The 26,127-nt window shown below is 31.6% G+C and overlaps 1 protein-coding gene across 1 annotated transcript; it reads left to right on the forward strand.

Annotated features, from left to right (window-relative positions):
- The first annotated feature begins 217 nt into the window (after positions 1 to 217).
- LOC134722756 (uncharacterized) lies at positions 218 to 26,127 on the forward strand. Its single transcript, XM_063586382.1, has 6 exons — positions 218 to 638; positions 5,203 to 5,408; positions 13,979 to 14,079; positions 17,776 to 17,873; positions 22,807 to 22,921; positions 25,916 to 26,127. The coding sequence occupies exons 2-6, from the start codon at positions 5,203 to 5,205 to the stop codon at positions 26,125 to 26,127; spliced, it is 732 nt and encodes a 243-aa protein (XP_063442452.1). The 5' UTR covers positions 218 to 638.

Genomic DNA, 26,127 nt, shown 5'->3' on the forward strand with positions numbered 1-26,127 from the left:
CTTTTTTTTGTCGAGGTCACACCTAGTTTGCAATCATGGTCTTGTTTAATTATAAAGTTACTTTCAATAAAATGGTAGTAGAACGATTCTATTCATTGCTTTTAGTGATATCAAGGAGTGATGGAATAAAAAGTTACTTCATAAAAAAATCGATTTCTAATATGATGTCAAACACGTTTTAATTCAAGTTAAATACAGATGAAGTATCATAAAGAAGATATACCACTGAAATACTCTCTGTCATGTAATGTTAAAGAAATACAACATATTGATCATTTTGTCCCACAGCTTATATTGGGATGAACTACTGCTGAGGCCTTTGATTAATTGCTAGTAATATCCGGTAACAGATCGTATGAGAATAATCCACTCACAGAACGTGACTCTGCTTGACAGCCAACAGCATACTATTAACACTGACAATAACTTTCGTGGACTAAAACCAGGAATAAAACGTTGTGATGACAGCACTGATTAAGTTACTTCGTTTTACTTGAAACGCACGGATAAAATGATGACAATAAAGTAAAACAGGAATTCGAAAGATCCAAATTTGAATTTGCAAAATTCGATTGGACGCACACAGTAGTGAAACATAAATTGAAATAAAATTTGAGCTATTAAATCATTTTCAGAAGGTAAGTTTAGAGGAGTATATTTTTTTGATTTTAATAGTGAAATGTATTGGATGTAAGATGCAATGAAATTGAATAAATATATTTTGAACTTCACACGTCAAGTTGTCAACAAATTATATCATAACATGCATTTGGATGAAAATTTGATTAAGGAATGTAATGAGTATACGCTACGCATATATTGAAGTAACTAATCTTTTATTTTATTAAAGTTATATTTATTTAATAAATTTCATTATATTATTGAGGTGACAAATTTAACTTTATGTCCACTACATGTATATTATAGTATGCAATAAAACTTAGCAGACAGTACATCATCTCTGTTGTTGTATTTTGATAATACAAACTCAAAATTGTTTGAGCCTATATATTAAAACTGACTAATCTATATGGGTATGTTGGGTTTCTTAGTGGAGCTTAGTAGATTTTTGTTTCTTAATATTTTGTTGAATGTTTCATTTACATGACTATTTAACTTTAAAGTTTACCACGTTCCGTTGTAAAACCTTATCCTTAATACTGTGCTCATAATTGAGTACATTAGACCCATGACAGTTCTACCCTTGAACAAATAATATTATTAGATACTGACAGTTCTACCCTATAGAACACATTCTGACATTTCTACCCTTGAACAAATACTGACAGTTCTACTATTGAACAGAAATTGTCAGTTCTATCCTTCAACAATTAATGGCAGTTCTACACTGGAATATATACTGACAGTTCTATCCTCGAACATATTCTGACAGTTCTATCCTTGAACAGATACTAAGTTCTATCTATGAACATGTTCTGACAGTTCTATCATTGAACATGTTGAACAGATACTGACAGTTATATCCACTACAAAAGTCAAAATGTCTGAAATAACCATTTTTTGTCTGAATTTGCATGATTTTTTTTTCGACATTTTTAATTTGTCTGAATAATTTTTAAAAATTCTCGACATAGTATGAATTTGTCTAATAAGGTCCTTGATTTCTCTTGACAAGTGTCTTGACAGTATGAACATTTTCTTAAAATTTCTCAACAATTCCTGTATCATCTGATAAGAGTCTGGATTAGTCTCGACCAAAATTTCTCGACACTTCCTGTACCATCTGATAAGAGTCTTGATTAATCTCGACCAATTCCTGACTGTCTTAAAGTTGTCTTGATCTGTCTTGCCATATTTATGACATTCTTAATAATATCTGAATATGTCTTGACATATTCTTGACATTCTAAATAATGTATGAATATGTCTCTACACATTCTTGACATTCTGAAAGCTGTCTGAATTTATGTCAACACATTCTTGACAGTCTTAAATATGTTTTGACACTATCTCAACAGTATAAATTTCGCCTCATATGTGAGCAGACTTATTCTGCACTGTTTTATGACATTCTATTGCTGTTAAATACTCCTTTTTATAATGATTAAACTAAATATTGAAGAATCAACGATTAATTTGGTATAGTAAGATACCCTTTTGGTGCAACTAAGTTGGAATACCCTAATTAATCACCCATGTAGTTTAATTTTTATTTATTATTATTAAAATTTAATTAATTATTTTTACTTGGAATACAAGTCGAAGTTACTGACAAACAGCATTTAGATTTTGCCTTTTGCAAAACTGCCAGTCAAATTTGCCTTATTAAAATAGTTGCCTTGTAGGCAGTTTTTAAATATTACATGTGTCTCTTTTCGACCCCACAATTCATCTTTTGGGTTTGTGTGGCTAAAAAAAGGGGGGGGGGGGGTGAATGTTATTATTTTTTCTATCAAAAATTAATATTTGGCGATACCTCCTGTCTGAAAATAAAATAAATGTTTAGATCTAAATAATGCATGTCGACTGTTTGAGATTCATTTCATGAAACCAATGATTTCTATAGAAATCGTTGATGGGATCCATTATGAATACATTTTTTTATAATTCAATTTGTTTTCATATTAATATAATTGACTTAATAATTTTGATGAAGAAAATTCGTTTTAATTAATTTTTTCCCATCAAAATTATGATTTTAATTTTCATCTATCAACAAACTTTTTAAATTGTAGTGGGATTGTCGGTCAACTGATAAGTTGAACGGCTGATTACAGGTAAAGCAGTAATTTCTATTTGACAGTTGCGTATACTTTGGGTTTGGAATACCTTAATTTTTTGGGGAATATCCTCATGATCCTGTCCATGTGTAATACAATATATATTCCAACAGATGACACTAAACAAATTTTTCTTCTGTTATGTAAATGATTTGTATATCATCATAATTTGCTATTTATGTAAACCACAGTTTGGTACCATGATTATTCACCATATTAACATTGAATATTGTAGAATGAAATATGTCTACAGTATGACTGGTTTTAATCATTTAATTAATAAAATTTAGGAATCACAATTTGTAATTATTTAAAAAAAAACATTTAAATTATTTCATACTTTAGATTTCATAGCATTTGAAAAAATATTTATATACCCAAATTTTCAATTATTTTAAATGCCCAACTGTTTTGTTGTAAGAACTTGAAACAACAGTATATCATATAAAGAGAAATAAAAATTAAAGTTATATCATGAATATTGGTCAGAATATAAGCGCAGAACTGTCAATTACATTTAAGACACAATTTAAAATATTCAAAATATGTCAAGCCATACTGAGAAAAAAAAGAATGTCGAGAATATTTTAAGACATTTCAAGACAGTATTCAAATGTCAAGAACTTGTCATGAAATTTTAAGACCATATTCAGAAGGTCGACAATATGTTGAGTAAATTTCATACACATTTAATATAAATGAGAATTTGTCAAGAAAAATTAAGACACACGTCATACTTTTGAAGAATGTCGAGTAAAATTTCATGTAAATTTAGACGAAAACTGGTCTTTTCAGACGTTTAGTTTTTTTGTAGTAATCCTTGAACATATTCAACCACCAGATATACTGAGTATTTGGAGAAATCAATGAAAAGTAGAAGATAACAATGTCAATGAGAAACCGCTTAAAGTCAAATTACTTTCCCTTCGTAAAATATAAGACATTTTATATAACAACAACATTATAAGACAGGAATATAACACAGGGAAACCATAGAGTGATTGCCCATTATATTGTGTTATTTAAAGATTTATCACAATTAAAGTTGTATATAACACAGACATACCAAGAACGATTGGAAAATGTCTATATCTAATGAACTATCCTGTGGTTTTCGTTTGTAGTAATTACAAAACTAAATGAAAAACAGACGAAATCTGGATACAAAGATTTTAAACTGTTACATACAAGACGATTGACAATAAAGGAACGAATCAAAGACAAAAGCAACCAATTAAAACTTCAAAGAAATCTAAATAAAAATCATAAACCATTTAATATATAATTTTGAATAGAAAATTTCAAAATTAGTTTATTATCATATTTAGTCATTTGACTAGTCTTTGTCTTTCATTATAACGAAATTGTTTTGTAGTTGCAATTAAATAATAAGAACAAACTTAATAAAACAGTTGATAAGCAACATTTCTAGAATAAACCTGTCTTCGATATTGATGTATGCAAAACGGGATATTAAACCAAATGCAGATGAATTTCTGATCGTTTTTAAAGGACAATTACACAAATAAGGTGTCGTTGGACGATTTTCTTCATATAACTTTAATAGTAGACCTTATCTTTTTGCTGATCATGTTGCTAATTATTCAGTTTCTATCCATCTAATTATATTAATAATAATAGGTCTTTTTTGATATAAAACTTGATGCAAAAACGAAAATTAAAAGGTAATAAATGGGCAATAACTGTAATTGGGAGACGACTTACAAATTCAACTTTGCGGACTTATTTGTAGAAGTTTGTTGATCATTTTGGCACTTTAATGTTGCTCTTTATCTATAAAGTTTTCAAGATAATAGGAGAATTAATAGGAGATACATGTAGTAACATTTTTCATTTAAGGGCAATGCATCCTCTAATAAGTCGTCTGACAATTTTGACGAATATAGACAACTGGTATAGCTCAACATTTAGAAATTTTTTATTAATATCATAATTTCAATATTTATAACGGTTTACAACATAATAGACAAAACTTGCATTTTACTACTATGTTCTATATTTTACCATCACAATGATGAGTGTGTCCATTGTGAAATTTGGTGAAGTGGTTTCAATGGATAATAACTTCATAAGTTAACAGATGACGGACTTGTCTCTTTATTAGGTTTTGTAAATTTATTTTTTAAAAGACGTATTCTGTGTTTAATCATTCTTACAATCTCATTTTACATGTTTTATTTTGACTTTGTGTGCTCGTGTACGAATTCATTCATACTGCTTACTAACACGTCAGGTCATAACAGTAATGGAGTATAATTGCAAGCAACTCGCCAATAAAAGTTGTTTATAAAAGGATTGCAAAATTGATTAATGTTACTTAACAAAACAAGAATTCCTGTTTGAATATAGTAAGGAATATTCAAATAAAGATTATCAAACGATAACGGGAAACACATTAAAGTGTGTTTTTTTTAATATTGTATTTTCTTGTATGTTGAAGATGTACCTGTACACAATTTGTGCTATTTTCCTGTTTGAAAAGTCCGAGTGTCTGATTGGATTACGTCCACCGTCGGCAGATCCTACCTATAGAAGACATCAACATCTAAATGAACCAGACTCTCATCATAGTCCTCCACTGCCTAAACCTCACCAGCAGAACTTAAATGAAACACAAAAGAACATTGCAAAGTTTATATTACAGAGGTATGTTTTTGCATTAGTAGTTGTTAGTTTATTAATACACATATGTGTTTATATCGGATTGGGAAACAAGTTATTTTAACTTAGATTAATCCCTTTTCACTTTGCAGGTGCGAGTGCTGCAATGTAGCGCCCATTAGCCTGCTCTATTTTGAAATCTACAAGGGTGTCTTTTACGTACAATACCATACTTGCAAATGGTGTCAAGGGAGAGTCGAACATTAACTCCCTGAAATTATTTCCCCGGAACGTAGATCGTAGCAGGAACTTTTGCGTTTGTATTCCGATACGCTTTTTTTCCTCTTGATAAAATTTATTCAAATTTGTACAATGAAAAATTCACCAGACAGGACATTAGTCCCTAGTGTCACAAACAGACAGTTACGAGGGGGGATAAGGCCTTTATCGGGACTCCGGGATCGGGTGTTTTTAAGATCGGGATTTCGGGATTGACCCTTTCGGGATCCGGGATTCTTTATTCGAATTTCGGGACCTCGGGATTTCGTGTTTTTAAGTCCGGGAATTCGTGATTTCGTGTTTTTAAGCCCGGAATTTCGGGATCAGGACCCCTTCTATCCCCCCTCAGTTACATATTGTCAGTTAAAACAAAGAGAAATTCAATATAAGTTCAGATATGTTTATGATTAATGCAATGGTTTTGCACGGTTATCTAGATCTGTAACTTTGATAACGGGATTGCCCGATATGATATATTTTTTTACTAAGAAATGTTCTTTTCTCCGATGCGCTATCCACAACACCACGACTCTTTTTAGTATTTATAGTCAAAGGCGTTGTTAATGATTTATATTCCACGTAGCGAATCCACTACCACGACATATTTTCGTTTATTTTGGTCCTAACCGAATATGAATCCACAACAAAGCGTTTCCTGTTAATATGACAAATGCATGCGCAACTAGGCCCTACTTACTTTCCCGCAGCTACTTGAGTTCTTTCCAGTTCAAAAAGGGTTCGCGTTGCCCAATCTTTGTTTTACACTGTAGTGTTGAGTGTGCTGATTGGCTGTTGGTTGTTTTTATCTCTTTTAGAAATGGTGGTGTTTATCATTCTTTCCATGTCTAGTATTATTGCATCTTTATAATTGAACACTTTTCTGCTTTTGATGCGATTGCATTACATACAATTTTGACATTCACCTCTGCTGGTGGATTATCAGTCCCAGAGGGTATCATCGGCTCAGTAGTCAGTGCTTCGGTACTGAAATGAAATTATTATGAAACTAAGGTTTCAACTCCCTCAAGCAAAGTTGGCTTTTGATGAATTTTGCTATTTATTTCAGGTATTATTGATATCTTCAACAATTTTCGGTACTTATCTTTCTTTGGATTGCAAATGTTTGGCTTGTGAGCGTTCGTTTGATGTGTTCGAGCTCATGATTTTCAAAAATTATTATATCGTATCAACTTCATTAGATATTAGAAAAAGTCAATTGATGTATAGGATATCTTATGGTTTAATTAATATATCAGATATCTTTTGTTTAGTTGGTATGTCATATATCAGATATCTTTTGTTTAGTTGGTATGTCATATATCAGATATCTTTTGTTTAGTTGGTATGTCATATATCAGATATCTTTTGTTTAGTTGGTATGTCATATATCAGATATCTTTTGTTTAGTTGGTATGTCATATATCAGATATCTTTTGTTTAGTTGGTATGTCATATATCGTACTAAATTTTTAAAAGATATCTATATTTGATATATATCTGATATGTCTTAGACTATTAATCATAAGATATTTTATTCAATTTATAAGATGTCTCTATAGGTTTATAAGATATTTCAATTTGTTTTTAAATATCACAGTTAATACATTACATATCTTATAAAATTATCACATATACTACCAGTTTATCAGATATCTTATTTATGGCATAACATTGTCTTTTTTTTTTAGATAAAAAAGATGTGTGAAAAAAAACCTTTAAAAATAGTAAAGCAGATCTAAATTAAATGTATTTATTTTGCTAACTTTATAAGATATCTTACAAACAAATTTATAGATCATCCTGTATATAATTTAAATACATTTTGAAGCGTTGTACTCACGATCAAATTATTGTTTTTTTACAATAATTTATCATTAATTTACTTCATGTGTAATCAGTCATATTTTACCAAACCCCAAGATATTGGATGAAATATGCAGATGTATTTTGTTTGATTTCAAATGGTATAATCATCACCTGTTACCATAAGGAATTATATAGTTCAAGCCATTATTATTATTTCTGCTATCTGTGAAGTGTTAATGTCTCTCCGATATGTCATCTCCTAATTTAATTCGCAATTTGATTGTAATCTGCGTCAGCCCTTAACCGTAATTGAGTCTTTCCAGGCCATTGTAGTGATTCTATTATTTTACGACATCCACATTTATCCAATATGTACAGTACACTAGTTTTCAATTACATTCTATAATATACTGCCTCTTGGTTACAATGTACCAAATAAAATTACATGGGCGCAGCCATTTTATGAAGGGAACATGACATAGAGATAAAAATAGATGGCTCTCTGTGATTGGTTGTTATATCTTTTATAAATTTTTCTTCTGGAAAGCATTATGAATGAAGTTTCATGCAAGCACAAATTTGTCCTAAAATGTATAGTATGAAATGCCGAAAATATTTTTTTTATGTTGCTCAAAATTAGGGAAAATTTTCTGCGAAATCGTCAGGTATCGTGAAAAACCCCAAAATTCACCAAGAAAAGCCATGGGACCATATATATTTGAGTGCGGTAAAATCACAAATAGATATAGAGCTTCAATTAGACAACAACAGATTTTCCATAATTTGTTTAATGAAAACGCCTTATTAGGAGATAATTGCTAAAAATAGCATTGCCGGCAACGGGGCCACCATTTAGTTCTTTATATCCTATAATGGTCTCAAAATATGTCAAAAATTGTATTTACAGAAAGATTTAGACATCAAAAACGCTTTACTAGTGTTGTGATTTGTGTGAATAATTCCGTTTTCATGCTATAGTCTGTTTCTTATTTGCTTTCAAAATACGGGTAGGTACAGGATTTCATCGCCTTGGTACGTGTGTCTTTTCTGTTTTTATCCAAAATTTGTCTTACAAGCTTGATAGCCATACATAGGCCTAACTTTTGGCGATACTTGTTTGATCTTGTCACATCACATGACACAGAAATCTTCGGATTTAACCCTCCCCCTTTTTTGGTAAAAACGGCTCCAAGGGTATTTGCATACGCTTAACGATTTCGCATCATTCAAAACATTTACCATACTACTTGTATAGCTAATATAGACCACCAGAAGATGTTTTTTACGAAAAGAAGCTAAAATGTGCACATGTATCCGATTTATAAAGCTATAGTCCGTTTCAAAATAGTGAATTTATTTCATATTGAACTGGTCCGAATTTTTTATTTGTTTTTCAGTACAGTGTCACTCAAATTAAATTTTCTGTTGATCAATATCAGAAGCACATGATTACCTCGAAAAGGCAATACTAACAAAGAGGCAAAATATTACACCTGCAACAAACAGTACCGTAATGTCTATAAAAATCAGTGTAATTTTTTACCAATTTTTAAACAGGGGTAGGCTCCAGAAATTAATTCCTGTGTATTATACAGTTAACAATGAAATATTTTGCATAGTAGAATGAAGTCAAGCCATGTTCAAGTAACTAATGCGGCAAAAAAAATCTAATTTCAAAAATTGTTTATTACCGTATAGGTTACAATGTACCAAATAAAATTACATGGGCGCAGCCATTTTATGAAGGGAACATGACATAGAGATAAAAATAGATGGCTCTCTGTGATTGGTTGTTATATCTTTTATAAATTTTTCTTCTGGAAAGCATTATGAATGAAGTTTCATGCAAGCACAAATTTGTCCTAAAATGTATAGTATGAAATGCCGAAAATATTTTTTTTATGTTGCTCAAAATTAGGGAAAATTTTCTGCGAAATCGTCAGGTATCGTGAAAAACCCCAAAATTCACCAAGAAAAGCCATGGGACCATATATATTTGAGTGCGGTAAAATCACAAATAGATATAGAGCTTCAATTAGACAACAACAGATTTTCCATAATTTGTTTAATGAAAACGCCTTATTAGGAGATAATTGCTAAAAATAGCATTGCCGGCAACGGGGCCACCATTTAGTTCTTTATATCCTATCTTGATTTAATCAACAAGGAAGTTAGAAGTATTTTTATAAAGTGCTTAATAAAGGAAGACAATATTCGACCTGACACTGGTAGGGGTAATGAACAAGAAGACACGATCTTGTTTTGACATACACAAATTGACAAAAAAATGCTGTATTGCATGATGTATGAAGACTGCTTGCGTTCTAAGCTTCCGTAGTGTAATTATTCAATCGAAAGTCACCGTACAACAATTACTAGTAAATATTTTTTCCTTTAACAAATTTTCTACATACCACTAAATCTAAATAAATAAAATATCAGAGTTTACGCCAATTATGGCTGTACAAATAAAATATACATTCCACTAGTGTAAAATCTCATTTTTCATCGTGATTTTAATTGCACTCTTAAAAACAATCTGTTTCAATTACTTTTAAAATATATAGTTTTAAAATGTTAAAATTATTCTAGTTTCAGAAAATGGGTTTCTTGTATTTACATGGTGAGACAGTATGGTTTCATATATGCAAATGAAGTACTTTTCAGATTGTTTCCGGTGCTTTTAATGCTTGCAAGCGTTCTCTAATTAATTCAACATTCTAATTGTGTTTTAAAAAAGTGTATGCTATATTTTAAACACTTAGGACAGGCATATACATACATATTGTGGTTGGATTTAACATGTTAAAGGGCGTCCAATCCTCAATCTACCCTGCGACAGTGGTGTAAAAATACAATATAAGAACAAACTATAAAAATCTGTTGAAATTGACTTAACTCTTTCGATGTATACAAATAGAAATACATCTAACAAATTTCAAACATTGATTTTTCAATTTTCATGGACTTCCCTTTCTTGACTTTGTCTTGGAGTTAAGCATGTTTCTTATTCTTTTTTCAATATGATTTGTCAACATTTAAATTTCGAAAACAGGTGTATAACATACATCAAAGAAGAAATGTACTCTCTCCTTTTTGTAATCATGATCTCTTTACAATGCCAAAGATAATTAATTAATTAATGTGATTTTATACCAATATGGTAAACATGTAAAATAAACTGAATCCAATGCAATGTTTCTAATAACAATGTAGTAAAACGATGAAAAAGAAACAGCAGACTAAAAATAAAGTGTTTATGGATTTTAAAACTGAAGGATCAAATATATATACTTCAGATTTTATTGATTGCATAGAATATTTAATAGAATGTAGAATTTGAAAGGCTAATCGAATATTCATGATATAATATCCAGTTTTAGTCAAAAGTCTGTTGTCTGTTTCCTTAATTATGTATGTGCATGATTTTATTTTTGTTCTAATTCACATGTAGTTATTTCTTGAGTAAATAATGTTTTAGAACATTAAACTGCAGTTGACAAACTATAATGTGTCATTTCCTAAACACTTCAATAAATCAATAATTATTCTTTTTATAAGGTTACTTCGTATAAAGCAACATTATAATGTAGAAGTAATATCAGCAATTGTTTTCCGACATATTATTTTGACAAATAGATTTTATAATGGTTTATTTATATGATTCTAATGTCTTTTAACTGCATGAGCTGGTTTTCTGTGCGAATTTCCGAATACGTAACATTAATATCAATCGACAAAGTTAATAGAATATTTTTTATTTAATACCGACTTTTGACTCCGAGATATATGTTTTTTTTAACAGGTTACCTTTTCTTTGATAGGACGTTCAAGTAAGAACAATACAAAGAAATAAGATCAATGTTTTGGCGGAAAAAAAAACCCACAATATTATATATTGTTTTCTGTACACGACAAAATCATGGCAAAACAAGTTAACTGTGTCCTGCAATTGCACCGATTGTAAACTTGATTTTACCTCTTTTAGTTGCTCTTTCTTAGCCGAACACCAGCACTTCCTGTGGTTAAGAATGTAAAAACTAGTCAATAATTATATACTCCGGATTCGGTATTGTTAAAATAGTCCATAATGATAAACATGACATTGAATCATAAATATATATAATGGAAAACATGTTGAAGGGATTAAACAAAGGTGTGCTAAAGTCAGATGTTTGTGAAAACGAAGGCATGTGTATACTGTTGACAGAAATATTTTTGTACCCATCTCATGAAATTGGCTACGCTAAAAATCAGTTTCAAACACCCCTCGTATCGGGACCGTATTACCCGTGAAAATGACAAAACTGGTGCCATTTTATTATACAGTGGATGCATTTATTGATCAGTTGGTACACATTTTTGTGGATTAAAAAAAATATATATAATTATATGATATATTTATAGATACTAAAAATATGATTTCGTGGTTTAAATAGGACAAATTCTGAATGAAAATCTATTATAGAAAGATTATACTTCGTTGATTATTTAAATTCCTGTTTTATCTGTAACTAAGAAATCCGAGAAAATTGGTATTCCACGAAAATTTCTAAATCCACACTTAGCAAGACTATTAGTAAGTACTTCCATATAATCACATTATAAAGATACAAATTCCAGACAAATAGACGTTTATCGTCTGACGGTCAAAAGAATAACATATGTTTCGAAATGTCTTTGTTTTGAAAAAGCATCACATACATTGTACCATTAAAACGTTTTATCCCACTGCAAATGTTTGCACCTGTCCTAGGTGTAAGTCAGGGATTTGATGTTCAGTGGTTGTCGTCTGTTAATGTGGTTCATAAGTGTTTCTCTTTGTTCATATATATTAGACCGTTGGTTTTCCCGTTTGAATGGTTTTACACTAGTTATTTGTGGGGCCCTTTATAGCTTGTGTTCGGTGTGAGCCTAGGCTCTATGTTGAAGACCGTACCCTGACCTATTTTTACTTTTATAAATTGTAATTTGAATGGAGAGTTGCCTTATTGGCACTCATACCATATCTTCCTATATCTGTGTACGTCTATCGATGATATATGTGAAAGTTAATTCGGAAAATACGTATCTGTTTTACATGCTGACCATCGCTTTTTTTTATAAAATTTTAAATATATCAATGGAAGCCCAAAACGAGAGAACATTTCAACAACACAAAATGGACTTCTTCATAGATTTATTCGTTTCTTTTTTACGATAAATGTACGATGACCATGTTATTTCTTTTGTTTGTAGTTGTTATCGGCGCGTTACGTTTGCGCGGATTGATCCTTCATTTGCATGAAGAAAAAAAAAGTTTGCGCGACAAAACGCATTACGTTTGCGCGAAATTTACCTGATGAAAAACTACTACATTTGCGCGGATTTAAACAAACACATATGATAAAAAAAATCCATAACTTTTTATAAAAAAAATAAATAGAAATATTGTTATTGATGTTATATTTGTTATTTTCATAGGATTTTGTGTAATGCTTAGTCCGTTTCTATGTGTGTATGTTAAATTTTAATGTTGTATTATATTTAATGCGTTTCCATCAGTTTTTGTATGTTACCCTGATTTTCTTTTTTGTCCATGGCTTTATGAGTTTTGAACAGCGGTATACTAATGTTGTCTTTATTTAATCTTGACCTTAAGTTTCTTTTTATCTATATGACTTGTATGACAAATCTCCTATAATTATTTGCATCTCGATCAATAAACATAAGAATCATCACGACATCCGTAAAACATGACAGTACTTGCATTTGTAAACTATAGGTTCATAATACAATTATATTATTATTTTATTCTAGCATTGTTGGGAACTATAAAATAGTTCGTATTAGCGTTCATAGGATTTCAATTTTAGAGTTATGTTTATTAAGATGTTTAAGCTATCAGCGTTCTTCATAGCCTGTTATTTAATAGAGCCATAAACTATATTTTCTCAAGTTGTAATTTGATTTTTACATAACACATTATTTATTGAAACAAAATTAATCATACCTTTAACAGAATCCTTGGACGAAGTGAGATATGAAATTAAAGTATAAAGTGAAGACCATGCAATAAAGATTATAGCACTCACATTAGAATATTTATGTCTTAATAAATCTAAACTCGCATGAAAACATTTAATTTTCGAGCGCTTTTAATAGGATTTATGTTTCGTAAGAAAATTACCAAGTTCTTGGAGAATAATAAAATTTGGAGACTTCAAGAGTTTGTTATTGATTGTATGCTTATCAATATAGTTACGAGGGGAAGTCTTTTGAAACGAAAGGAAATAACATTTTAATATTCATTCAGAATGCTCCCAGAAATTTCAGCATTTACTAAGAATCTTTATTTCATCGTGGTACACGTCATTGAAGTTGCTAAGAAATGATTCATGGAAATAAATAAATAAATGAATGAAGGCAGGAATGCATTAACGAATGCAATACATTAGATAAGGACAGTTATATAATGATTGATTTTGGACAAATGTAATGTGTATTTCCATATACATGTATTATCTTGACTCGTGCTTTTTTATTTCCAGATCGTACAAAACTTTTGTCCTGAAAAAAGACGTGTATGATAATTTAAAGAAAATTTCATCAAAAGGAACGAGTCTACATAATGAATCTTTATTGACTACTGGTGAGTATTATACACAATATTTCCCAAGTAGAAACTTCTTTCCGGAAGAGGGATTACAATTATTAGTGGAAACCAGTAATCCTTATTAAGACTAACATCTAACTGCTATTCTACATCAATGATTAGAAATAGTGACAAGTACTATGTCTAACTAAACTACCACTACACATCTATCCTGGAGTCCAGATGGCGTTGATTCATTTTAATATTCTCAAAATTGTCATGCCATTTTCTCTTTTCTGTATTATGGTCGATTTTTCTCTATTTGTTTATATTTTTGTCAATTATTCGTTATTTGTTGTAGATGTTTCCTCTATTATTTATATGTTTAGCCCTTTATTTTTTGTACATGTTTCCTCTATTTTTATATATGTGTAACCCTTTATTCTTTTTGCCTATTTTTCATCATTCTGTCAAACTCATTTACACCAATACGCTTGTATCTTATTTTCTATTTTAGTTTCCTAAATACATCACATATATCAATATCTCTTATTTAAAGCAATTCTGACATTCTAAAGTTTTGAGTCAAGTTAATCATGTCACACCAGCTCGTAACAAAATTTCCATGGTGATTTTAAAACCCCCGCATGACTTTTCTTTATCCAAAATGCGTTATATACATTACTCTACGGCCCGTTCCGTTTCATGTCAAACATTTGGTTTGAGCATGGAAGTATTATATTGACAGGAACTACTACGACCCGACTTCAAACGTTTCATCTGCGATGCCGCGCGCAATTTAATGACATGTTAATTAGCTTGAAACATGGAACGTTCTTTACATACCAGCGTGTGGTGGCCAACAATATTGTCATTATCGGCTGCTTTCGGGATTACGGAAATAAACGAGGAAATCGAAAGTTGTTATAAATTCTCAGGAAACAGCAATCGGAAAACCTCGACAGATTCCGTTACCTTACATCTGCATATGTGTGCCGATTGAGTGACTGATGGATTAATGCGAGTCATCATTATTTCTTTATTAAAACACATTTACGATGGAAATTTGTATCAAATTTATTGAATAAATGCCCCATTTTTATTGATTTATTGTTCGGTAGAAATTTGACGATAAGCTGTGATTATATGATAACTACCGTGTTTACACCACTGAGTGGCACACATTTCCTACATATTTAAGACGATTGTAAATGATCGTTCTGATAAAATAAAAAGATCAAAGAGATTTTAGATAAATGTAGGAATTATTAAGCTTTGCTCTAAATCCAGGGTAAGATTATTGGTTAGTATATACGAATGTTCAGCGGCGAACCCCGATGTGTTGATTTTTTTTTAGTAATGGTACTCAAGGATTTGTATGGTGACATTATGCAAATTCTTGGGCGACTGTCCACTTAATATTTACCAGTATCATATGGTCGGATAGTGATAACATATTTTAGGGAAAATAAATGTATTACATAATTAGCTATATAACGTAGTTATAGATCTGTTTTCCTCTGCTGTATTTTATTGTTCGATAAATTTTCGACTTGCTCGATTAATTTTCGTATTGTAAACTGGAAATTTCTACTTTCCAGGATTATCCAGTAACTTAACCATATATATTACTATAAACTTCACAGTCTTAATATTTATCAAATATATTTATTGTTAACCGGCGGTAACCGGAACACACCTTAATCGCGATTTAAACTTCACCCACAAAATAATAAAATAATGTCACTCACTATTTCAAATCGTTGTAGACTAGTTAATTCTGGGCCGATTTTCATTTTTTATGCATAAGTCGATTTGTTTAAATAAGTTGTTCACGAATAAAGGTCTACCGACGCGATTGACATAAGTAAAGGTGTTTTCCGACAGGTAATATTGTTAAGCTGTCTCGATTAAAACCACGTGATTGATAAGAAGTATGTCTGGTCAGTTTATGACGGCGGCATCGCACATGGTCACAAAGGGCTATTAACGATAACATACTAATTAGTCAGTTTCCATATCTTTTCTACAGAGCTCCCCGGGTTATAAATAAGTGCTAATTAGTCAATTAGTCGTTGTAGTTCCAGTCAATATAATACTTCCATGGTTTGAGGTAGGTTAATATCTCAATTTGAAAATTTTTGGTCGCATTCAATAAACAGGAAAATGTAAAGAGGTAAAATTATGCTTAGGAACAAAGTGTGGTTTTATGTAATTTGTGGTCACAGCATCTTGAAACTGGTACACAATCATGTACATTTAATTAAATATTGGTTAGATAAAAAACCAAATTTTAAATGTTAAATAAATGCATGGTCGCTGTGGCCATGTTATTACGGGGGACCTCATTTTCGTTCAAGGCCAAGAAGTTAAAACCTTCATCTTATAAAGATTGGACAGTGTTTCAGGTGACAAAAGACGATCTTTCATCTTGTTGTAAAAATTAGTTAACAGCTCACAATGTGGTGGATGCATGCCGTAAATGCTTCACGGACTATCTTAAGAATGATATTTTAAATTAATTTACATTCAAGTCCTTGCACTCAACAGAGATAAATAATGTAAAAAAACAAAGCATGACCAGATAACTGCTCAATGCATCTTCTGATACTTTGAAGGTCCCTACCTATGTATAAGTTACATAAACCACGCATATAAAAATCGTTTTATCTCGGACTCTGCCTGTCCCAAGTCAGGAACCTGTAATTCAGTGGTTGTCGTTTGTTTATGTGTGTTACATTGTCTTATCGGGGCCTTTTATAGCTGACTATATGCGGTATGGGCTTTGCTCATTGTTGAAGGCCGTACGGTGACCTTTAATTGTTTATGTTTGTGTCATTTTGGTCTTTTGTGGATAGTTGTCTCATTGGCAATCATACCACATCTTCTTTTTTATATTTGGTTGGCAGTTTTCTACAAGTAATCTTTCGGTGGTTTTAATTGGCGCCTCAACGACTTTCAAATAACTCATTATCTTTTGTCAAAAAATATATCAAAACAGTGGAATTAACTATTTGTGGTGTCAAAAGAGACTGCTTTAAATGTTGCTTTTGGTGGTCCTGTTATGTCTGTTGCCCGTTTTGACTTTTCAACTCCTTCCACACAGTCTTATCAAACCAGTGTTTTCCTATTTGATTAAATGATCGTTTGGTTTATCTTAATGAAAATAAATTTGCTGCAATTCATTAAAAAACTTCTTAGGTAAATATTCTAGATATCCTAACCGAAGGTGTGATGAGATGATTGAAGCTGTTAAATTCTCTTCTCGATAACATTTATGTTCGTTTCGTCAATAAAGTAACTTGACAGGTGAGTGGTATTCCCATTGTACCCTTTTAATAGCAGACTTATTCTTGTACTGTTATGAATCACAGTTTATTATCAAAGATTTGTCTAAATTACATTTGATTGATAAATTCAACAATACTAACTGTTATCTTGGTGATATTTTTTCTCTAAATAATAACGAATTTTCGAAATATACAGTCCATATTTACCCAAAGGATCTCACTTTAAATAAAAGATAAACCGTTATAATTGCCCTTTCTCAGATTTAGATATTTCAGTTTTACACGAGAAACTATACAGTCATTTAATTTACGACAAAATGGACGATTTTCGTTATCTATTGTTAATTTTCCTTTTTTTAATGAAAATGTTTCTTTGGCATCATGTTATAGTGTTTAGATAGCACACACCTCTTTAAATAAGAAATATATAATATGTTGCTAGCAAATATTCTTTGCCTTTCAGAAAAACGAAGTTGTGATAATTATACATCCCTGAAATGCAGCATAAGATTTCTAAAATCTACAATCCGAGAAGACCATAACCACTGCGAAAGTTTTCAGGTAAATATACATCTGTACTACAGTATTACATATCGTGAATAGTCTTGTCATGTGAGCTTAATATGAATTCTTATATTGGTGCCAGTGTATAATCATAATTTTTATTTATCCATTCGATTGAGTTAAATTATGTTATTATTAAAAATTGATAATTCACCTATTGAAATTAGAATAATATATTTATTCAATTATTTTAATTTAAAATACAATTATTTTTCCGAATCGAGATGTATTTAATTCAGAATACATTTATTTGACATAATATGCAGAAGATGTATCATACACATATGCTATCGCTCTTCCATCATGTCTATGTTTAAATAATTCTATTGTCAGTGCATCGTCTTTATCAGATGAATGTATGAACACAGGGATTTGTGAGGCCTTGCTATACCTAAATTTGAATAACTTGTGACATTGTTTTGAGTTGTTACAATCAGCAACAAACCTTTTTATTTGTGTCAGAATTTGTCTGTTTTAGTAGTAAAAATATTGTAGATAATTGATTCAATGTGCTAGTTAAAAAGAAATGTAGCGTTTGTACTTACAAACGATGAACGACAAACTGTAGACGCATTTTCAGTGATCGTTTTAAAGAGTGCATTTCTTTCTTTTGTTTTTTTTGGAATTTTAGATCCTCAATGCTCTTCAATTTTGTACTTGTTTGGCTTTATTATAAATACTTTGTATTTTGATCTGAGCGTCACTGATGAGTCTAATATATGTAGACGGAATGCGCGTCTGGCGTATTTAGTTATAATCCTGGTACCTTTAATAGCTTTTTACACAACTGGGTCGATGCCACTGCTGGTGGATATTTCGTCCTCGAGGGTATCACCATCCCAGTAGTCAGCACTTTGGTGTTGACATGAAAATCAATTATATGGTCATTTTTATAATGTATACAAAACTTTGAATTTTTCGAAAAACTTTTCGTATCCCAGGAATTAAATACCTTAGCCGTATTTGGCACAACTTTTTGGAATTTTAGGTCCTCAATGCTTATCAATTTTGTACTTGTTTGGCTTTAGTATCAATATTTGATGAGTCTTATGTTGACGAAACGCGCGTCTTGTGTGTTAAATTATAATCCTGGTTCCTTTGACAGCTTTTTAACCAAATATTTGTAAACGTTGTTCGGCGTTTGTTGTTGTTTTCTAAACGTTACAAAAGTAGAAACAAATACATCGTTTAATCAGTGTTAATTAACCCTGTTTGAACTTTCAATAATGCATGCACATGTTGTTGGTAAACAGACTTTTTACAAACGTAGAAACATATACATCTTTTAATCAGGGTGAAGTTAGAAACAAATACATCGTTTAATCAGGGTGAAATTAACCAACTGTATACACCTATTGACTGGGTGTGAGGGTAAAAGCAAGTTTGTTGTCCCTGAGGTACCAACTATAGCTCGAGGCAAAGCCGAGACCAATAGTTGGTATGCGAAGGGACAACAAACTTGCTATTACCCGCACAACCAGTCATTAGGTGTTTTATTATACTGAACAACACAGACATTTAATTTAAGTGTTTTTTTTATATATACCAAATAACTAATTTTTTTAAAAGTGTATTGTATACCATATGAAAGAAAAGAAAAATGTCACATAACTTTATATGCACATGATGAACTATACTTTTTTTATAATTCGTTTTGTATTTATAAATATTTCATTAATTTCAATCAAGACTAGAAATACTTGTGTTAAACTTTCCGTGGTTATAATAAATTCTAGCTAAAGTACACCAAACGCAAATTCACTTTTGATATAGCGAGAGCGAACCCATATTATGAATAAGGTACTATAATTTAGATTTTTCAAAAATTCCCGTGAATATTTTTTTTCTTTTTTATTATTGCTTCTTGCATGTCTTGTTAATGAAATTACAATCAACACAAACAGATTCCACCGTTAACAATGTTAGAGTGAGTTTGACGTTACAAAGCATACGTAACCAAGCAGAGTAGTCAATGAAATCATTATCGTCCAATGAAAAATAAGCATAAAAAAGTACGGGAAAGACGATTATGAAACTATTCACCGGGGAAATAGTCTTTGAAACTATTGACTGGCAAATGGTTCTGTGGAATGAAATATCACAACTATTTCCTTACTTTATATATAGAAAAAACATACTGAGGTATAATAATAGCGTTTGTTCTAACAAACGATGAACTACAAATAGAAGAATTTTTATTGAGTGTATAGTTTGTCAAAGTTTATGTATCAATACACTTTGCAAACGTATGTTAGACTTTACGACAAAAGAGATGATTTCAGCTTTCCAATTGTGAACTTTCCATTTCTAAGTAGCAACATTCCAACAGCACCTGCATTCGGGGTATATATCTCCCAAATGATACGATAGTCCCGTGCTTGTATTTCCTATCATGATTTTCTTGATAGAAGGTTGCTGCTCACAAGAAAGCTATTGAACCAAGAGTTCCAAATGGCAAAGTTGAAATTATCCCTTCGTAAACGTAAATTTTACGGACGCCATCACGAGTTGGTTGACCGTTATGGAATAACCGTTTCACAAATAATATCGGATATGTTCCTTACGTCGTAACTACAATCCCCTTCCCTTTCATGAATGTGACCTACCGAATGAGGCTATTTACCGGATTTGTAATCACATAATCAACACGACGGGTGCCACATGTGGAGCAGGATCTGCCTACCCTTCCGGAGCACCTGAGATCACTCTTAGTTTTTGGTGGGGTTCGTGTTGTTTATTCTTTAGTTTTCTATGTTGTGTCATGTGTACTATTGTTTTTCTGCTTGTCCTTTTCATTTTAAGCCATGTCGTTGTCAGTTTGTTTGAATTTATGAGTTTGACTGTCCCTTTGGTATCTTTCGTCCCTCTTTAAGAAACAGATGATCGAAACATGTGCGCGCTTATCCGTTTGTATCGTTTGTGTTAGAAAGAAATGCACACATAGTTTGTCAAAGTTTATGCAAACTATGCAAACGTATGTTAGAAACGAATGATCTAAACGTGTGCTAGCCAACCCTTTGTATCGTTTGTGTTAGAACGAAATTCACTCCTCATCGATTCGAATATGTTTCAGTTAATGTGCCTTTTGGGGGTCTTTTTTTATCAGAAATATTCATAGCCTTGCTGGCACGTCAATGTGAAAAAGATTCACACTAATGTGTAGCTTAAATTAAAAAAAAAAAACACAATAAGTTCGAAGATTCTGTAGCCAACCTTGCCTTCGGAATATGTGCATCAGTAACGAAAATCTTTAAAATAGAAATGTAAAATATATATGCTTACCATTCCGGAGCACCTGAGATCACTCTTAGTTGTTATATGTATGATATAATTCATATAAGTGCCAGAACAGTAATAAGTAAGCTCACGACGCCCTCGTTAATACACAATACATCAGCAAGTATTAATATAGAGTTAGTTAATTGGCGACGAACATGATGAGTTGGAAGAATTTGTGTAAGATTACATTCCTTTAAGAAAGCTCAGATCTAACATTTGAGACAAAGATGTCTATAAACCAACGCCTTTCAGCTGTTATCAGACAGGCAATAAACCCTTTGGTGAGGAAAAATATCATAAAGTGTTTACTTCACAATTCTGAAAAGTCTAACAAAATACATATTGACATTTTCAATTTGGATAACCATACAATATGTCTTCATTCTTGGTGTCGTAAATGAAATTTAGACTATTTTGTATTGTGATTTAATACTTCCCCATGGGAAATCAGTCCTGCCAAATGTAGATAAAGACGCTAAGAAATAAAACTATTTCTTCATCTTTATGTTTTACTTCATCTTGCCAAAGGATAACTGTTCCATTATATCTAATCATTTCCTGTCAATCCACTGATGGATCAAGTCTTAATACGACACGGTGCTGGTGATTGATACACTGCTGACGGATCACTAATCCCAAAGATAGAAGTGAAACTTTGAAAGCGTGTTCGGTCATACTAATAGCAAGCTGCTGACAGATAAGGTCTTAAATGAACATAACGCTGTTGGTGAAATTGCTCTTATAGACAAAATGTGATTTTACGGACATAAATGTTAGCTCTTCCTCCATAAAGAGGAAATAAAAAAGACGGCTTGAAAAAAAGATGTTAAAAAGTCGTATGACGTAAAGCCAATCAGTTGTTTATATATAGATTCTTACACTGCAACAAGTGTATTACGATATTTCTCCACTCGAGACAGTTAAATTTTATTATTTAAAGCGCGAGGCTTGCCGAGCCCTTTAAATAATAAAATTTAACTGTCGAGAGTGGAGAAATATCGTAATACACGAGTTATAGTGTCGGAATCTGTTTCTCTAATGCTTTTTATCGTTCTTTTTCAAAGATTTTTAGAAAATTGTGCTCTTTATATGCGACGTCATCAGGCAAGGTCGCCTTTTTTCATGACGTCACAATAGGAAAAGTTGAGAAGAAAACAAAACATTTTGACGTCATAATCAAATTTCGACTAATCATTTGCCGAGAACAGATTTTTCACTAGTGAGGAGAAATATTTTTCTCACACCGGTCAGGAAATGTGAAAATAGCACAAAAATTAGAGAAAAGGTTATAAAGATGTAATGTTCCGTATAAGTGTACACACATAAGATACTCTAAGTCTATTAACTATTTTCTGGAGAAAAAAAAAGTAGCAAGTATAGGAACCCCGTTCTTGTTCTTGTAATTTACTGTAAGCATTTTCTGAAGAAGAAGAAAACAGTAAATATGCACTATCAAATAGTCTAGATCTGTTCAAAGCAAATTACTAGTGTTGTTTGGTGCTTAATCTGTATTTCCCTTCATCTACTATAATACTTTGAGAACCTTAAACACCAACTTATAAATAAGTATTGCAGTAACTGTGGTTGTGTATTCGCACGTTTCATGTCCCCCTTTTCATGCTAAAGAATTGATTTTAAAGTTTTGTTTCAGGAAGTTTCCGATTGCTTGTGCCCTTATTGTGTTTCACATGAATGCAGTATACGTCACACACTTAATTCTATAGCAGACGACAAGAGTTGTGTGGTTCAAAGTATTTCGTCAAAAGGTAAGAACATATTTGAAGATGGCGATATTGGTGATGAATACCAACATCTCATTAAATGCACCTTTTTTTTACAACAGAAAGAAAAGGACACTTACTTTTTAGTAAGATAAAAATTCTAGAATAATTGTAATCATTCTTAAGTTAAGGAAACTCAAGAAAACATTAAACAATCTTCTATCAAAAATGTGTGTCATTTTTTAATCATAAATAGATTCTCTCAATAAACCTTCTCTCTCCTTTCCATATTTTAAGGTCTTCCATTTTAAAAATATACACTACACATTCATAACACTAAACATTGTATGTATCTCTATTGTATTTATATAGTTCATTTCTTTGACATATTACGTACCTTTGTATAATTGTTTAATGTCTAGTATGTTCTTCTCAATATCTCAAATTGGGTTGTTTTTAGATAAAAACAAAACGCTGCAATTTTCACTAGATCTATTTGTAATAACTTTTAGCAACAACAACCATGTATATTTATTTCTTTTAAATCCAAGGATCAACATTTAAAGCAAGACTTTCTCATGAACATTTGGGTGAATAAAAAATTAAAGAGGTACAAATGTATGATTGGGATCTGATTGTAAATGAGATAACTATCCACTAAGTTCAATAGTCATTGTGCCAAGTAGTTTCAGAAGAGATACATGTCATTTATTTTAAATTTTCAAAGACTCGGTTTCAAGTAATGGCTAAAGCTCCCATGTTTATTTTGTTCAGGTGTGGTAGGAACAAAAGTAGTTCACTTATTTTAACAATGGAGTAATATAGAAATATACATCGTGCATTGTTTGTATTTATCCATTCTAAACAGTTTTCAAATAGATTTTAAATACCTCAAACAAACAATAATAATGTCAAAGCAAGTTATACTTTTCTTTTACTTTTCTACATTGGCTAGAGGTATAGGGGGAGGGTTGATATCTCACAAACATGTTTAACCCTGCCACATATTTGCGTCTGTCCCAAGTCAGGAGCCTCTGGCTTTTGTTAGTCTTGTATTATTTTAATTTTAGTTTCTTGTGTACAATTTGGAAATTAGGAAAATTAGTATGGCGTTCCTTATCTCTGAACTAGTATATATTTGTTTAGGGGCCAGCTGAAGGACGCCTCCGGGTGCAGGAATTTCTCGCTACATTAAAGACCTTTTGGTGATCTTCTGCTGTTGTTTTTTTCTATGGTAGGGCTATTGTCTCTTTGACAAATAATTGGATGTCTGTACTTGAGCAAGTCGGTTGTGTGATGCTTTTGATTGATTCGTAATGGTTTCTCTAAAAGGCTGTACAATCAAGAACTTGTCAATTCACCGTGGCTTCTTTGTTTGACAAAACTGCTAGATAATCCTCATGACATAATGCCATTATCGTGATCTAATGAACTTTGCAGTGTAGGCAGACACCGAGAGGGATTTACTCAACAGGCTTCGTCTATATCATCCAGAAAATGTACTTCGATAAATGTTCATATAGTTTTCATTATAGCATGCCAATGTGGATACAATATATAATAAAATGGGAATATAGATTTATAAAAGCATATAATAAAATTAAAATGTTTACCTAAATAGAATCATATTCAAAACAGTGTGGTCCTGGCCATTGATTGACGACCTAAGTTATCCCTTTGACTGGGACAGATAAGTTGAACGTTTGTCGGTAACAATCACTGCTCACTATGTACTTGACACTGAATCCGTGGGGTCACCAAAGGTTCTCAACACCTAACTAAAGCAATTCGAAAAACGAATCCGGAATAATACGATGTGTTGATTTATATCAATAATATTAATCAAAACATAAAGGCTATTCCTGAATATTTTTTCGAATTATTTTATTATTAAAGACGTTAAGAACCTTTGGTGACCCCCACAGTTTAAATTCTATAATTAGTAAGAAGTAAGCAATGGTCGTTACAGACAAACGTTCACCTAATCTTTCCCAGTCAATGGGATAATTTAGGTCGTCAATCAATGGCCAGGACCACACTGTTATGAATATGATTCTATAAGACAGGGCTTAAATAATATATTTGTGATTTTTATACTTCGAAAACTGATCTTAAAGAGTTGCGATTCTACATTTTTATTTATCTTCGATTGAAGTATGCCACAATATAAGTACAACACTATATCTTCACATTTGAGAGAAGAATGGTCTTATTAAAGTTATTCATGAACCATGCCTACAAAATTAATAAGATTAATCAACCGGTCTGAAACTAGACTCAAAGCCCTTTTAAACACTTAGATGTGATCTAACCGGTCTGGGACTAACCACAAAGCCCAAATAATCACTCTAGTAAAAGTGTGTTTCTCAAGTTATATGTGACAACATTCCAACAGCGCTTAAATAATGAATATATGTGTCCAAGTTGATACTATACAGTGCATGCGTTTCTTGTGTAAGTAGCATGTATTCCTATCATGATATAATGGTTGCCGCTTCCGACGAAGCTATTAAACCAAGGGTCCCATAATCAACATATCTTTGGACACCATCATGACAAGCATTAAGCAATGAAGGTTTATAATAGAATAAATATATTCCTTAGTTGACCGTCTCGTTTTCATCGAATATGCCTATGCCATCATCGAATATGACTAGGACATCATCGAATATGAAATTATCGAATATAACTATGAAATCATCGAATGTGAAATCATCGAATATAACTATGACATCACCGAATATAACATCATTAAATGAGACGTAATATCACACTTGTACTCATATAGACATCCTGGAATTAGACGTATCACCACCCTTGTACTTGCATAAACAACACGACAACGAGCCTATACTGCTAACCATTTCGGATCACTTTACATCACTCACGGTTTTTAATTGGGTTCACGTTTGTTGAGTCTTTAGTTCTCTTTGTTTTGTTTTGTTTTGTTGACCTCTTCGACTTATGAGATTTTTAAATATTCATTGTTTTTTATGCCTTTCTCCGAAATGAATCACGTGTATGTTTATATATTTACAGGGACAAATAAATGTTGCCAAGGAGAGCTGCTGAAATGTACTATAGACACATATCTAAGTATGAACGAAGGTTATGGAGGTTGTGATGCCATCACAGAATTTACGACATGCGTGTCACGATTTACGACACATTTGTCAAATAAGAATTTTGACAGAATATTTGAACTTTTACTATCGCTTACAAAAACATGTATATTCTCAATAAAACCTTAG

The sequence above is a fragment of the Mytilus trossulus genome, chromosome 6, assembly GCF_036588685.1.
Source record: "Mytilus trossulus isolate FHL-02 chromosome 6, PNRI_Mtr1.1.1.hap1, whole genome shotgun sequence".
Lineage (NCBI taxonomy): Eukaryota > Metazoa > Mollusca > Bivalvia > Mytilida > Mytilidae > Mytilus > Mytilus trossulus.

What these genes read in the sequence shown, in the direction of transcription:
- LOC134722756 (XM_063586382.1), top strand. Translation starts at nt 5,203, where the DNA reads ATGTACCTGTACACAATTTGTGCTATTTTCCTGTTTGAAAAGTCCGAG. An exon ending in ACCACTGCGAAAGTTTTCAG is followed by an intron (nt 17,874 to 22,806) that starts GTAAATATACAT and finishes GTTTTGTTTCAG; the next exon opens with GAAGTTTCCGATTGCTTGTG. An exon ending in TCAAAGTATTTCGTCAAAAG is followed by an intron (nt 22,922 to 25,915) that starts GTAAGAACATAT and finishes ATATATTTACAG; the next exon opens with GGACAAATAAATGTTGCCAA.